We start from the raw sequence: 17452 nt of genomic DNA, 5'->3' as shown, positions 1-17452 counted from the left end.
CCAGAACCTATTGGTCGCAAAGCTTTATCCCACCCCAAAATGCTAGTAGAATATAAAGCCATAGGCATACCTTTTTAGCTAGATATCATTAAAATCTAGTTAAGATGAGTTATATTATTACAAACTTTGTTAAGGTAATGAATTTGTGGTCCAATAATAACTTGTGGAATGAAAACATAAAATCTATGGGTACTTTATGACATATACCAAACATCTAGTGACTAAACCGCAACACTCTTTTGCGACGAACATATAACAAACGCGGTGCTTCAGTTTATTATTATAACTTAATACGACGAACAAACAACCAGACTCAGTCAATTCTGAAACCCTAATTCCCCAAATTCACTTCAAATTCTCGCACAAACAACTCCAGATCTGCAATCACACATTCCAATTCATCATGTAACAACGAATCATCCACCTAATTGAATCCGTTTCACACACTTTCATCGATCAAGCTATCAGTTGAAGTAACATTTGTGAGTTTTGTTCGAATCCGAGGGCGGCAGGGGACGGCGGAGATGGAGTTTAGCTCAGGCGGCGGTGGCGGAAGCGGCGGCAATGACGTGGAGCTGTTGTCGAAGACGTTACAGGTGGAGCATAAGCTGTTTTACTTTGATCTGAAGGAGAATCCACGTGGACGTTACTTGAAGATATCGGAGAAGACGTCGGCCACGAGGTCAACGATTATTGTGCCGTTTAACGGAATCGCCTGGTTCTTTGATATTTTTAATTATTATGTTACTTCTGATGATCAGGATGTTTCTAGCAAGGAGTTGCAGCTAGACAGCAAGGTAGTTATATTATTATACATACATATATAGATATTATTTTCTATATATATATATATGAGGAATTCAGTTTTATAGTTTGTGTATTGTTTTAGACTTATTAGGTTTTTGATTGGTTGTGTTTTCAGGTGTTTTATTTTGATATCGGGGAGAACCGGAGGGGTCGGTTTCTGAAGGTATGCATTTGTGTGATTATGGTTTCATTTAAGTTATTTATTTGTTTGTTTGTGTGTGACTGTGTGTGTGTGGATGATTGATTGATTATTATGTATGAAGAATTAGAATGTACTTTAATTGCAATATAGATGGGAGTTACGTAGTTGTTAGTAGCGAATAGCGGTCAATAGCGACAAGCTACCTATATGCTACATAGCGATAGCAACGACATAGCACCCGGTATTTCATGTTTAGCGATAAACTAGAGAACAGAAAAATACATTTTATCGAGCAGACCAAACCAGAGGTATCGAGCAGTGGACATGAGAAAAAAAATAAAAGGGTCGCTGTTTTATCACTATATACTATATAGCGACATATGACCTATACGCTACGTAACGCACTATAGCACACACTATAGCCGTTATTGACATGTCCAGGACTAGGAGCAACTTGGGGAATTAGTAGTGGTTATAGTGAAAACTTAAAGAGGATAAAAGGGAATGTGATGTTTTGATAAGATGACCAATCCATAGTTATTAAAGCGCTGGGAGCACTCAAGGCGCATAGGCCTTGCCTGGGGCCTAGGTGCAAGGCGCAAAAAAGCGAGGGCCTAATAAAAGAAAAGCGCACAATGAAACATAGTTATTGATAGCGCAGATAGCGTTCGCTATCGCGCGCTTCGTAGCGAAGCGCCAAGGTCTCGCAATCCGTATGTAGCGACTGAATAGCGTGATTGTAGCGGGATTCCGACCATGAATTCCAGCTCCGGTGCTGTAATTTCTGCCGGAAACCTACCGGAAGTCAGGAAGAAGAAGAGCGGCTGCGGTCTGTGTTTTAGCTTTTTAGGGTTAAATAACTTTTTGGATTTTAACCTTTAACCCCTCTATCTTTTCACTAGTTAACTTAGTCTCTAAAACTTGTGAAAATTTACATAAAAGTGTAAAAATAGTTTGTGTATTTTAACATTTAACCCCCTCTATCATCACTAATTTACATTTGATCCTTAAACTTCAAAATCTATACATAAAAAGTATAAAATTAACATTATATATATATATATACATATATATACATATATATATATATACATAGATATATATATATATACATACATATATATATATATACATACATATATATATATATACATATATATATATATATATATATATATATATATATATATATATATATATATATAATTACAATTAGCTATTTTTTATTTCTTAAATTTTTAACTACCTTATCGCTAAACACAAAATAGCGGGCGCTATTTCGTCGCTATCGCTACGTAGCATATAGGTACCTCGTCGCTATTTGTCGCTATTCGCTATCGATAACTATGCAATGAAAAAAAATTAAAGCATTTTATGTATTAGAAAATTAATACTATTCTTCAAATAAAATAAACGAAAGCTACTATATAACATTTGATATCATCTATTTAGTGTAAAAACATAGGTTCCGTTCGATAAAAGTAGAAATTTAGCTAGAATCTTGCCAGAATTTAGAGAATTTGGCCGGAAACTCTCTAGAATATAGGAATCTCACCGGAATCTTCGACTGAACCATCATCTGGAGAATTAAAGCGCAATTTCCTTGACTTAAGGCGCAATGGCCTCGCCTAGAAAATGGGTCTAGGTGCAAGAGGCGATGGCTTTTAACAACTATGGACCAATCTTTGTAGTCTTAGTTGGAAGAAGGTTTCAGGTTTTTAAGCACAAAGAGTTTGTAAAACGCAAATACGTTGATGATAAGATAGGATTCTACTGTCCGAAAATAAATCCAGGCTTTGACTGGGCACAATAGGTTAAAAAAGGTGCTTGATTGTTAGTCTAAGACCTAGAACAGGGCCAGCTCAAGCTATTTTGAGGTGTTAAGAGGATAATAAACTCGGGGGTTTTTTTGGGAAAAAAATAAATAGTTTTTGCTTTCCATCTTAATTTGTGGTCTATAAATTCTGAAAACCAAAAACAATACTTAATACATGGTTGACATCAATTAGTTAAATTTAGAATGATATAGATAAGATCATAAAAATACATGTAAATAAATTAGGCAGAACCATTGTCAACTTAGCTAGGCCATCAAAGTTGATTGGCAGCACTTGAGAAGAAGCTTCTTAACCAATAACATTATAACCCTGTTGAAGAAAAATGTCTCCACGCCAACTGTATCAATCATTACGTGTAAAAAAGTTGAACTGTTTTTATATGATTAAAATAAAATAAATGTAGTTATTTATATATGATTAGAAACGCCCCGCCAGCGGTATGCTCATATAATGTGTATATGTGTGGGCGCTCAGGGGGCAAGAGTGAAAGTGCACTAATTTTAACGTTATTTTACTAATTTCGTGAAAATAACGATAAAAGAGGGGGATGGTTAATCATGCATCATGTGGTGGCATTGATAGCCGAAAGACAAGGGGGTACATGCACTAATCGGCGTTTGTCTCAATTGCTGAGTGTTATGTGCCTTATGTCCAAGGCTTGATGCAAAACTACTATCGAGCCGGGGGTCTCATTGGAAGCAGCCTCTCTATTCCTATGGGGTAGAGGTAAGGCTGTCTACATCTCACCCTCCTCAGACCCTACCTTATCTTTTGCTATTGGTGGGATATACTGAGTATGATGATGATGATGATGATTTATATATGATTAGAAACCATACAACACAAAATTTCTTAGCGCTCTTGACGGTGGCCCTCATATCATCTAAAGGCCTGGTGATACTCATAATCTCCCTATGAAAAATCAAATCTAGCAACAACCACATCCACATCAAGCTTTCAATAAAACCACATCAAAGGTCATCACATTTAACAAAAACGCGCACCAATAACAACTGCACCAATTAAATAAACAGTTAATAATCATTAAAAATGAAGCAATCTCACAGCTAATTAATCAAAGGAAGAGTCAAACAAATACGAAGAACAGATAGTAATTATAAAACGGATTGGGAGTAACAGATTAATGCATAAACAAATTGCAAGAATTACAATACATGAGAGAAAAAATAGATTAAAATAGTATACTTTCAAACTACAGAACATCAGCTCATGTTAGGAATCAAACAAGAACACAAACGGAATGTAAAACGGAACACGAGATTTACATGGTTGAGTCGGTGGGACCTATCATCTATGTCCACAGGCTGCAACTGGTACTCTTTTATTTAGGTGCTCAAGGAGTTACAAAGGCCCTACACATCTGTATACACTAAATAGATTAGAGTTTGCAACTTTGTAACAGTTATATTAATGTCCTTAACCATATGATAGGAATTGTTTCTAGACATCCAAATTAAGTTGAAACTGCTTGCAATAAATATGCTATATATGCGTTTTGCTTGCACAGTTGTATGTCATGCTACTAGTATTAGATAAGTTAACTTGTCATCAGAACTACATACTCATACTGTTTCACAAGAAAAAGATACCATTTTATCTGGTTACTTTAGTCGATTATATTTATCATGCTCATAACGGTTGCAGGTTCTGGGTTTGAAAGAGTAAAAAATAAATAATGATTGATGTCAATTTGTATATAATAATTAGCAGGTTCAACCTGTAAACTACTTGTGGTATTCTAGTTTTGTCTTGCTGATTCGCTGTTTCCCTAATTGAGTGTATCTGCAGGTATCTGAAGCTTCAGTTAGTAGAAACCGCAGTACAATAATCGTACCTGCAGGAAGCAACAGAGATGAAGGGTGGACTGCATTTAGAAATATATTGGAAGAGATAAACGAAACATCTAAGCTTTTTGTCTCCTCCAATCAGGTTCCATTTACACACATTTCACCTTTCATTCTATTTAAGCACCCTTGTTCTCATTTTCTCATCATTTTTTTGTTTGTTAAACAGCAAAATTCTGAAGGTATCACCCAGGAGCGACTAGTTGGTCTGTCTGACGATGTCGGTGCTGGCTTTATTGCCGGAAACAGTTCTCAGTCTGCCCCTATAGCAACATCTGACTTGAACTTAGGAGACAGGTCAACCACATTTGACTTGCCGCCTTCATCTTCTGACGAAAGTGGCGGTTTTGGGGTCTCCAAAGTGATCCGGGCTGATCAGAAGAGGTTCTTCTTTGATCTTGGAAGCAATAACCGGGGCCATTACTTGAGAATATCTGAGGTAAGACTTTTTTATTGTTTGCTTTTAGTTTATTTTTACGGTAATAGTGTGGAATAGAATCAATAGATAAGAATTAATATCTAATACAAGTGATGTAGAGCACTAGATATTGCGAGAACATGCAAAAACAAAATGAATAATTTATTTTTTCAATATACAAAAAATTTAAAAATAAGAGAAACTGATAGAAATGCAATGTTTATTTGTTTCTTTAAAATTTTGAAAAAGAAATACGAAAATTTTTGTTTGTGTATATAAACCTACAAAAGTGTAACTCTTGTGATATAAACCTACACATGTGCAGGTTTACGGTTAATAATTTAAAAACATATGAAGAAATTAGTTTGATGGTTATTTACGTACATAAATATACACATTTGTATAAAATAAGTATATAAATTGAAAAATATGAATCTTATATCAAAAGATTAGTGAACCTCACCCCTAACTACACCCTATGTATACATATATGTGTGTGTATATATATAAGTCCCAAAAGATATCGTTCTGAGATTCAGGGGCCAGGTCGGGCGGGAATACCGGATCAGAACCGGCCGATTTAAAAGATGTGTTATTTTGGTTCTTGTCAATCATGGCCGCCAGTAGGTTGAGTTGACCTGCAAACACTTCTTGTCTTTTTTTTTTTTTTTATATAAGTTAGATATAATTAACCCATTAGTTCTAATTATTAAACAATATTACTACAGCTATAATCTTGTCTTCATATTTTAAGGAAGTGGATGATTAATGAATTGTGAACTGCAAATGTAGGTTGCAGGTTCTGACAGGTCATCCATCATTCTCCCCTTATCTGGACTGAAGCAGTTTCACGAAATGGTCGGCCACTTTGTGGAGATAACCAAAGACCGCATCGAAGGAATGACTGGCGCGAACGTGCGAAACGTGGACCCTCCTCAAAGATAGTCTCGGCTTTGACTCTTTGACTATCCAAGTTGCAAAAAATGGTAACCTGCTTTCATTTTGTGTATAGACCAACCGCGTGTGTGCGTGCCAAGGGTTAAATTTCTTATCCTTTCTTTATCGTTCATTGAAATCTGAATAATCCTGGTGATGCTAAGCTTTATTTCCTCATAGGAAATAACCAACAGAATAAGCAAGCAGAGCTAGCTATCTATCTATCCTTTTTATTTTTCTTTTTTACTTTATTACATTGTGAAGGATTGATTCTATTAGTGTTTGTTGGCCTGAATGGGAATTTGGATCATATTGTGTTTGGCCATTTGTTTGCTTTTGTTCATATAGTGTTTGTGGAAGTCGTATTCTTGTGATCTTGTCCGACCGTGGTTTTTTATCGTCGTGACAGTCGGGTAATGTATTGTACAAGATAACATAATAAAACTGTAAAGATACAATAACATCTTTATCAACAAAAAAGAAAAAAAAGTATTTGATTTGTGATGGAATGGAGGGATGATTACAAATTTACAACTGTATTCAACAATGCCACACAAAAATGGACGAAAACTTAATTAATTACTTACAGAAAAAGTCGAATCTAAACGTAGTCTGGTGGTTTGGGCAAATTTGTCACGATACCGCAAAGTTGTGTGGTATTCTGCAGACTGTACTCATCTCTGTTGGAACGCTCTGGCGAGAGTACGCTGACGTACAACTGTTGTCCCAAGTAAAATCGCTCCCACATCTCTGATCTCAAGCTCCACATACCGCAGTTATCGAGGGTGAGCATTATTGCTGCCCAACACCCTGGGAACACCGCCACATTGTGTCGGCTGATTGCGTCTTCAAGGTTGTAGTTCTTCCTCTTCTCTGGGCTCCATTTCCCCGCCTCTGTTGCCACTGCGAAGAATGAGTACCCGTCAAAATGGTAAGTTTGCATGGTGTTCTCATGGTTCTCAAATATGATCTCCACGAAGTTACGGTATGTTGCATTCAAGACGATTGGGGCGATCTTAACGTTCTTTTCGATATCCGGTGGTGGTTCGTCGCCGATGATGTCATATTTGAATTCTTTGTCAGCGACACCAAAGTACTCCAAGAGTTTCAGAGGAGTCTTGGGGTCAACGTGGGAGACACCGTTGAGGGCGAACCTTAGCTTGCCATCGATGTAGTTCCGACTATTGGCCAGCTTGATGGTGCGGGTGATGTTAATCTGACCATAGTGGTAAGACCCTTGTGGGTTGGGACGGGCTGCACTCGCAGTCAAGTTCCATCTGAATGATCTAAACTGGTTCATTGACCATGCAACTCCGGCAGTCTTCTCTGGCGGAGGTGGTGGAAGCTCTTGCGATGGAGGGGTATTGCTTCCTGCGTAGCGGATGGTGGCGACAGTGGATTGTACCTGCTTGGTGAACCGACTCGACACAACTAAGTAATAATCCTTCGGTGGTTGATCAGCAGTTACCAAAACTGACATACATTGGCCGACATGAAGGTCCATTGCCATGTAATCGTTTTGCATAAGGTGAGATCCTTCGACCTCGACCAACCTCATGTCATGGTTCTGGAACCTGAAATTAACCGAGGTCCTCATCCCGACGTTACAAACCCTAAACCTGTATGTCTTTCCGGCCTCAAAGGTCCATGACGGTTCAGCCGGTGCACCAACCTGAGCCGACTTGCCATTGATGTGGATTCCATCAGGATGACCGATAGACTTCCCGCCATCAAGGAGGGTCTTCAATGCCTTATGACCCTTGTTAAACCAATCTCCAACAAAAACCGCAAACTCGTCAGCCGGGTTATCAAAGGGGACCGGGATCAGCGGTCGACTGTGCACTTGGATAATACCCATACCACCAGCTGCCTTATGCATGCCTGTGGTTGGGAAATAATAATAACTACCAATTTGATCCTTGACCTGAAACTTATATGTAAAGTTGGTTCCTGGTTGGATTGGACACATAGTCCCGGGTGTCCCATCTACCCATGAATTTTTCCGGTGTTGAACACCGTTCCATGTAAGAAGAAACGGCTCGTCAAGGTTATTAAAAACATTGACGACAATATTGTTGTTACTTGTGCAATTAATCGGGGGCCCAGGAAACTTGTCGTTGATCAGAATAACCTGTTGTGGGACCCCTAAAGGCGACATTGTGCCATATGTGACCTTCCATTCAAAAAAGTGATAAGGATCTTCCGCCTTCGTTAGTGTTATTAAAATGCATAGCACAACGAAAAAACCAAACTTTCGGGTGTCCATGTTACAATCCCGGAGACACCCAGAGTATATATGTGTATATATATTCGTGAGCGAGTATATATATTTATAGTTATTTAAGAAATAAGAACGATAGAAGAAAATATAAGATTTTTTTCTCTATTTATTTTTGTTAAAGTACCGGGAAGAAGAAGATTTGCTTCTTCCGGGTGCTACCTGGGATTGTCATTTGGGAATGAAGATTGATTTCGTTTTTATACATTCAAAAATGACCGTTTTTATTGCTTGATTCTTCTTGTTTTTCTCCACAAATTTCTTTTGTGTTCTTTCCTTAATCAACTCCTTAAATCATGTGTGGTTCAACACTTGTTTCTAATTTTGGATATCGTATTAAGGGTTAATTATTTTTTATTTACCATGTATTGAATCTTGAGATAACATGACCCTCTTTCTTTATTTTCAAATCTATATTTTTTTCGTATCTCTTAAAACGACCCCAAATTTCGTGATTTATACTTTATACTTCAACGATGTTTAAAAAGGCTATATTTTGTACTTCAACGACTAAAGCCACACAAAATCCTTGTCAAATAATTTGATGAGTTTCTTACATTTTCCTAAATTGTTTACTTACCTTATAAATGTTGGATTATGGATACGCCTTTTCATATTAGGCCCAATAAGACCAAGCATGGCTGGCCCAACGATTTAGAGGTCCTAAACGAACTATAAAGTCGAGACCCTTTTGAAGTGATCCTTTTTACAATTGACATTGAGTTATCGGTAAAATTATAAAGTCGAGGCCCTTTTGAAGTGATCCTTTTTACGATTCAACATTGAGTTATTGGTAAAATTATATACAAAAAATATTGTAGTTACAAAGATATTAGGCAAATGAAAAAAAAAAAAAAATCATATTATCATGATGCCTATATTATCAACCACAATGATTTTTTTAATCATAAATCAAATTATGAATAAAATGTTGGATTATGGATACGCCTTTTCATATTAGGCCCAATAAGACCAAACATGGTTGGCCCAACGATTTAGAGGCCCTAAACGAACTATAAAGTCGAGACCCTTTTGAAGTGATTCTTTTTATGATTGACATTGAGTTATCGGTAAAATTATAAAGTCGAGGCCCTTTTGAAGTGATCCTTTTTATGATTCAACATTGAGTTATTGGTAAAATTATATACAAAAAATATTGTAGTTACAAAGATATTAGGCAAATGAAAAAAAAAATCATATTATCATGATGCCTATATTATCAACCACAATGATTTTTTTAATCATAAATCAAATTATGAATAAAAAGTACAAATGAAACAATGGCTATTGCTTGAATTCGAACTAGAGTCTACACAAGGTAAACAAAGGGAATTCTTACCACTAAACTATAATGATTGTTTATTATACAAACAAACTATATATGTTAAAAGGAGGCCTAAAAACTTTGGAGCCTAAAACCCTTGATTCACTTAAATGACTCTTATGCCGGCCCTAAGACCAAGTGTTATGTGATAATATGAAAACATTATTATTTAATGACTGCCACTAATTATTAAATATATAACTAGTACAAATAATCTAAAATTTTTCATATATTATTGGAATAATCAAACTCTATGGCTAATTTAGAAGGGAACATGAGATATAAAACAATTTTGTGATACGTTTCTTGGGACAGACCCATCATGCATAGTTGTATACACACCAAAAGATATTGAAGTGTGAACAAATTATATAACTTGTATTTTTTTGTTTAATATCACAATATACAGATGCAATGAAGGATAATGTTTCAAATATTGTTATTCCTTTGACCTTATTGATTATGACTATTTCCAAACTATTTACAATTTATAAATTTATATCCCACTTCTTCATAACTTACATTTAAACATCCAAATAATTGACATAAGACCAGGCCTATCCAAAGTAACATGCATACAGATATTTTATTAGATTAAAAAATAACTTTGACTTTTTTTTTTTTTATAAAACTTCATGTATATATATTATCTACCAATATAATCTTTGCCTCTATGGTAATACAGAAAGGCTATTTGTAGATTAATGAGATGTATTTAAGAACTTGAATTGTCAATACTTGTAACCGAATTTGAATTTAGAGTAAATTACTTTTTGAGTTCATGTGTTTTAATGGTTTTAACCATCTGAGTTCAAAGTCAACATGTTTAACGCCCTGAATCCTTAACCGTTCATTTTATAACGTTTTGGGTCCCTATTTTTTAGTGATTTTAACCACTTTAGTCCAAAATCAAAAGTACAAGTGTTAAAAATTGGACTCAAAATGTTAAAATGAGTGGTCAGGGACTCATAACTTTAAACTTTTTTATTTTGGATTCAAATTGTTAAAACCACTAAAACATAGGGACTCAAAAAGTAATTTACTCTGAAATTTAATGTCATAAATTGTTTAGTTATTATTATTTTTTTTCAAGAAATATATTTCAAGTTATTGATTGCAAGTTTTTTTTGAACGGCAAATTTGGATCACTGACGGACCACTGAAGTATCATCGTGCCACCAGGGGAACCACCCGATCATATCCATCTCCACTAGGCATAATGCATATACACCAATTCATGAGGAAACCCAATAAATATGAAAAAACCCCTTTGTGAGAATCAAATCAAGGACCTATTGGTCTCAAAATCTTATCTCACTCCTAAAATATTATTAGGCTATAAAGAGATATGCATTAACTGTGAGTTACTTACGAAGAAACACAAGTGAATCCCGCAAGGCATTAAATAATAAATTCAGTGTGACATATAGGGATTAGGTATAACCAATGTAGGTGGTTTGGTAGTCATAAATATTATAAAAAAATGAATTTAGAGGTTTACAATTGTTTTGTTATATATAATTACTAGCTTACAACCCCGTGTATTACACGGGTTGAGTGACGAAAAATGTAAATTATAAACTTGTATATAATCCTTATTAATGAAATGACTTATTTAGATAAATTAGTAAAAATAAAGAACAGTTATATTTTTGTTACTTGTACATGTGATTTGATACTTTATTAGTAATTATAGTTTATATTCAAATAATATATTTTATCTTAACAAATATATATGGTTAGAGTAAAATGAAAACTTCTACAAGTTGTGAGAACTTAGAGAACTCAACCTTACAAAAGGTTTTTTTGAATTTTTTACAGAGGATGTGAATGAGCGGTTAGAGACTCAAAGTGTTAAACTTTTTTATTTGGATTCAAGTGGTTAAAACCACTAAAACATAGGGACTCAAAAAGTAATTTACTGTTAATTAAATTTGAATTTATACGTTTGATCTCTAACTATATTAAATAATATTATACTTATTATATTATTTGATACATTTATATTTGTTATAGATAATTATTATTTAAATTTGAATTTAGACGTTTATCTCTAACTATATTAATTAATATTATATTATATTTTGTGTATAAAATTAATATCTCTAACTATATTAAATAATATTATACTTATTATATTATTTGATACATTTATATTTGTTATAGATAATTATTATTTGAATTTAGACGTTTATCTCTAACTATATTAATTAATATTATATTATATTTTGTGTATAAAATTAATATGTAATACTATTATTAAAAAGGATTATATTTGTTATAGATAATTATTATTTGAATTTAGACGTTTATCTCTAACTATATTAATTAATATTATATTATATTGTGTGTATAAAATTAATATGTAATACTATTATTAAAAGGGAGGAGACACCAGAGGGTGACACGTGTACAAAAAGATTTTCGTTTATTAGTATAGGAAGATTTTTTGATTTTTAATATCAGATTTAAAATCAATTAGAGTGTTCGTGAAAGAAGTATCCTATGTTTTACCTTACATTTTGGTTGATTACATATTTCACATCTTTTATTACTAAGGTTGTTTTTCTTCTCATTCATATCAATTAAACTATTTTTAATAAATTATTATAGACTTATAAATTAAAATAAATATCTTAAACGGAGTTAGATAGCATGTTAACACTGCCAAGTTAATCAGACTATACACATTTTACATATTATATTAATAACTAATATTTTAAATAAAAAATAGATCACAATAAACAGATAAAGAAAATCATGAAATTAACTGTTTTTCTAGTACATATATATGTGAATTAAACGTATCATTACAAATTTGAAACATACAAATTTATCTTACCATTTAGGAAAATAAAGTGAATATATAATTAAACTATAGTGCTAATTGGCGTATATATAAGAAAGTAAAGTAGAAACATGAAACGAAAATTAACGGAAAGTTAATTCGTCAAAAATACATTCAGGTGACAGAAAAGTCATGTATAAATGAAAAAACATTACAAAGTTGACAAGTATTAAAGAAGTTAAAGACATTTACATACATGTTATATATAAAGATAGTTTAACATACATGTTATAAAGATTAAAACTTGTGAAAACACAAATTATATATTTGGTGAAAAGTTAAATGCTTTGCTTGTTTTGTGATTTTTACTGTGGTCTACACAGCCTGTAAATAAAAGGCCATGTGTTATCTTATAGCTATACCCACTCCACCCACTTTTAACCACATTTGGGACTCAATTATTTTTGAATGGTTAATTTTACATGCCTATAATTCAAAATGGTCCTTCATGGTGGCTCTGCCTTATAAAACACTTTTTCTTTTTTAGGCATTATATATTTTTTCTTCTTCCACTATTTTTACTATCTTTTTGTCTGTTTTAATGCATAAAGTAAATGAGTACACTTTCATTCCTTGAGTTGATTGAGTAGTGGTCATCTTTATATTGTTTTAGATTTTCATATAGAATTTGACATAAACCACAAACTTACTTAAAGATGTTACCTATGTTACCTATGTTATATTGTTTGTATCATATATCTTTATTTATAATTTCTAATAAACGATCTTATTTATAAGTTGAATTCTTGAAAAAGATAATAAAAAATAAAGAAAACTATGTTGTCACTTTATTTTGTTTGATCGTATTTATGTAGTTAAACATCCAAATTATACTAAAAGATTAATTTTAAATTTATTTTTTAAGTTGCATAACCTTATCTTCCTCTAAAATTGAGATGTTAAGAAGTAACAAGTTAGACTATGTATGTGATGGTTTTGTCTCTTACGTAGGTCTTGATGGATTAATGTGTTTTATCATGATAAAAAAAGACTCCTTTGTAACAATTAATTAAAAAATAAATTTAAAATATGTCAGAATCGAATCGAACCGGAACCGTTTAATGTTAAAAATAAGAACCGGAACCGAACCGTATTTTAATGGTTCCGGTTCGGTTTAGAACCGGATTGAACGGTTCTTGTGGAAACGGTTCTCGCCGGATCCGGTTGTTAATTAAATCCTAAAATTCACCTTTGAGCTTACTTTTCCTAGTTATCATTTTTATATTCCCGGTTTGCGTTTCATCGGTGGTTTCGTTTTCCTCAGTCTCATCATTAGAAACATTTTATGTATGATCCATTTATTGTACAAACCTGCAACTAATATGCAAGATAATCAGTTTATAATGTTTCAACATGAATATATAATGTATACTAGATGCATCTTTTGATTATGCACTAATCTTTTCCTGTGGCCCCACGAACTAATCTTTTCATGTTGCTTTATAAATAACTCAAAGAAACTATATTTTTATACATATTCATACTAAATTTTCGAACACCCTGTTTCTTTATAGATCACCAAACAAACTATATTTTTATACATACGGTGATATTAATTTACGAATACTATATCAAACTAAAATCACTTTCTTATTTTATTTGCATGTATGAAAGGAAAAAAATGGCAATCATCCAAAAAATATATCATGTAGAATAGTGGAATAGCTTACATGTATTGTTGGGTGTTAATGGAGACCAATATGTATGATAACAATTAGGGTTAGGGTTAGGGTTAGGGTTAGGGTTAGGGTTAGGGTTAGGGTTGAGAGATGGAGAAGAATTGGAAGATGAAAGATTGACCGTATTTTAGAATGAATATAAACAGGAGGAAAAAAGAATTTGGATGGTCGTATGAAGTTGAAAAGCTCATTAATTAAATAGGGTTTTGAACATTTAAAATCTCAAACGGTTCTAGCGGTTCGGATCCGGAACCGTCGGTTTTAACCGGAACCGAACCCGGAACCATTTTCACAAAAATTTAAGAACTAGAACCGGAACCTATTTATAAAAATACAGTTCGGATCTAACGGTTCCGGTTCGATTCTCCGGCTCTAGCGGTTCGGAACTGTAAACTACTCAGCCCTAACCTCGACTCAAATACGCATGGCTATAACCACCTATGGGGTACCATAGACATGATGTTGATATTAATGGTCATATGTAACACATTGTGATTAGTCAATAATGTCTATATTTGTGAGCTCAGGCAAGCACTTGGATTACTTGATAGGAGACGTATTGATCTGTCATTGGACAATTTTGTATGGTTAGATTTCGTGGATTGTTTATGCTTATTTTCATGTAATCTTATATCATAACAACCTTCAAAACTTCACTACAACAAAGTCAAATAATATTTACATTATACTTTTAATTCTCCATTATTTTCTGCGGCACCTGGTGATGATGAGAGACTAGACGATAGGCAGAGATCGCTAGTTCAATCCTTGAATTGAGCGGGTTTTACCTTACTGCACTGTCGTGCCTTCGGGTGAGTGTTCACGGGCTTCAGCCCTATGTGAGGGTTTCCCCCTGTTCGGAGACGAGTGTATCCTGATGTGGTAAATTTCGTCAGTAGCCCATTTAAAGGATTCGTTGGCCGTTCAAGAAATAGTGTGTTGTTGGACTTGTATATCTTTGCCTGTGGATAGAAGGGCGTTTGGTCTAGCCGTATTTCCCTACGCAATAGGTAATAAGGATACATGGCCGGCCCTGGGGGTGGGCGGGGAGGACCACCGGCCAGGGCCTGATATTTCGAGGAGCACGTTTTTTTATAAAAAAAACCTGATATGTATATGTAAAATATTTTTTAATAGGGTACACCCATACAAACACTAACATAGGCCCCCTTACAACAGTATTCTTATGGTTTAGATTGGTTATTAACCACTTTGACATTAGGTTTAAACCTTTAGTGAGCGCAATACCCAATTTCGTTAAGGCCTAAGGGCACATTTTTTCGAGCTCGAACAGGGTACACGAATTCTCGGGGCCGGCCCTGTAAGGATAGTTATGGAAAATAGTAAAGACTAAACATTTTAGAAGCGACCATACATGAAGATAGATATCAAGAGTCAAGATGGATTAGAGTTGAAGTAACTATGTATATAGTTTTTGTAAATCTTGAAATTAAAAAAAAAAAATCACTGCATTGACATAGAATGGCCAATGATCACCAGATAATAGTCATTGATTATTAGATGGGACCGATTAATAACGTGTGTGTTAGGGAAGCAAACTACTTAAAACTCAACAAACATGTGTAAATATAGAAAATGAGGGCTCACTTTCAAACAATCTCTAACTATAAATAGCTTTGTTTGAGTAATATATGACAACCAATTACACAAAACTTCGACGGCACTTTGTGTTCCATTGCATTCTTAACCGGGTAACAAGCGAATCAAATAACTTTATGTGTGGATTAAAATCTATATAATTATAATTTTAATAAAAAAAAAACTAGTTACTAATTTCTAGAACCTTATACTATTGAATGAATTTGAATTGAGTTTAGACTCGTGTATTTTATTGTAGTGATGTGACTGAAAGCAATAGAACCGTAAGAGTAAAATGCTCGGATGGTCCCTGTTGTTTTGTAAAGTAACACCTATAGTACTCAACTTTTGTAAATTACACCGGTGGTCCCTGTGGTTCGACAGTTTGTTACTCGGATAGTCCCTGAAGTGGATGAATGTTAGTTTTCTCTGTTAAGTCAATCTGAAATTACTTATTTACCCCTCCCTATAAAAAATAAAAAACCAATATCAGATTCGCCGGAATTTAGGTCCACTTTTAATTTCCAAAACCTAACCCACCCCTTTCTCTCACTACTCTCTCTCATGGACCCAATCACCACCGATCCACCGCCGATCACCACCGATCACTTCCCCAGCCACCCTCCTCAAGCCACCACTCATCCACCCTACGCCGAGGTAACAACAACAACAACAACAACAATAATAATAATAATATCCTCTGCTTCTTAATTGTACAATTATGGTCAAATTAGGTCAACTCGTTATGGTCAAACACTCATACATGTTAGTTTCTACATATGCTGAATTTGTTGATTTTAGTGGTAATGTTATTGATGCAAGTTTTGCTTCTTGTGGCTTTAATTCGAAGAATTTGGGTTCAGGTTCGATTTCGGGTTTGAAAAGAAGCCTGGGCGTCCGCCAAAGCTTAAGTCGGTGCCTGGGTTCGGGGTACATAATCAGGTGCAGAATGCTATTGATAAGTCCACACATTCCATTCAAATCTCTTTCAAACTTAAGCCTTTACCGTCGAACTGAACTCTGGTGTACCATGAAACCAGACAAACATCAGATTTGCCGGAATCATTCATTTTGGTTAACATCAGAATCGTTGGAATCGAAGGTTGTGATGGTGGTTGTGTTGTGGGGGTGGGTAGAGGTGGCAGGTAGTGGTGCTGGTGGCGGTAGGTGGTGGTGGTTTTCCTGAGAAAGAGGGAGAGAGAGTAGAGATAGTCAAAGTGTGTGTGTTTTAGAAACAATGAATATGTGTGTTTATATATGTGAATTTTTTCTTATATTTTAATAAAGCATGGGATAAATAAGTAATTTTAGATGGACTAAAACAGAGAAAACTAACCTCCATCCACTCCAAGGACTATCTGAGTAACAAACTGTCGAACCATAGGGACCACCGGTGTAATTTCCAAAAGTTTGAGACTATATGTGTTACTTTACAAAACCATATGGACCATCCGGGCATTTTACTCTAACGGTAATGAACTCATCTAGGTATTAATATGATAAAAACTTATGTGTGTGTATATATATATATAGTGGAGAGTTCAAATGAGAAGAAATTTTTTGTAAGAAGAAAAAAGAACAAATTTCAACCAATAAGAATGCTTTATTTTACTTCATTTAATATAAGTATTTAATGTTACTATAAGAGTACATTGGTAAATCTACATAGGTCATTAATTTGTAGTCTTCCTCTTTAATAGCTAATACATTAAATTTTT

At 34.2% G+C, this 17452-nt stretch overlaps 2 protein-coding genes across 2 annotated transcripts; one reads left to right on the top strand and one right to left on the bottom strand.

Moving 5' to 3' along the window:
- The first annotated feature begins 267 nt into the window (after positions 1–267).
- On the top strand, positions 268–6365 carry LOC110908651 (transcription factor Pur-alpha 1). The gene is made up of 5 exons (XM_022153603.2): positions 268–797; positions 923–970; positions 4597–4737; positions 4822–5091; positions 5863–6365. Exons 1-5 carry the CDS (start codon positions 525–527, stop codon positions 6013–6015), a joined length of 885 nt encoding a protein of 294 aa, XP_022009295.1. The 5' UTR covers positions 268–524; the 3' UTR covers positions 6016–6365.
- Positions 6366–6467: 102 nt separating this feature from the next.
- LOC110908650 (L-ascorbate oxidase homolog) lies at positions 6468–8272 on the bottom strand. The gene has a single exon (XM_022153601.2). It carries the CDS (start codon positions 8270–8272, stop codon positions 6608–6610), a length of 1665 nt encoding a protein of 554 aa, XP_022009293.1. The 3' UTR covers positions 6468–6607.
- Positions 8273–17452: the final 9180 nt, after the last annotated feature.

This window comes from Helianthus annuus, chromosome 14, assembly GCF_002127325.2.
Source record: "Helianthus annuus cultivar XRQ/B chromosome 14, HanXRQr2.0-SUNRISE, whole genome shotgun sequence".
Classification (NCBI taxonomy): Eukaryota; Viridiplantae; Streptophyta; class Magnoliopsida; order Asterales; family Asteraceae; genus Helianthus; species Helianthus annuus.
Note: the sequence above shows the minus strand (reverse complement) of the source record. Positions and strands in the feature narration are given on the sequence as shown.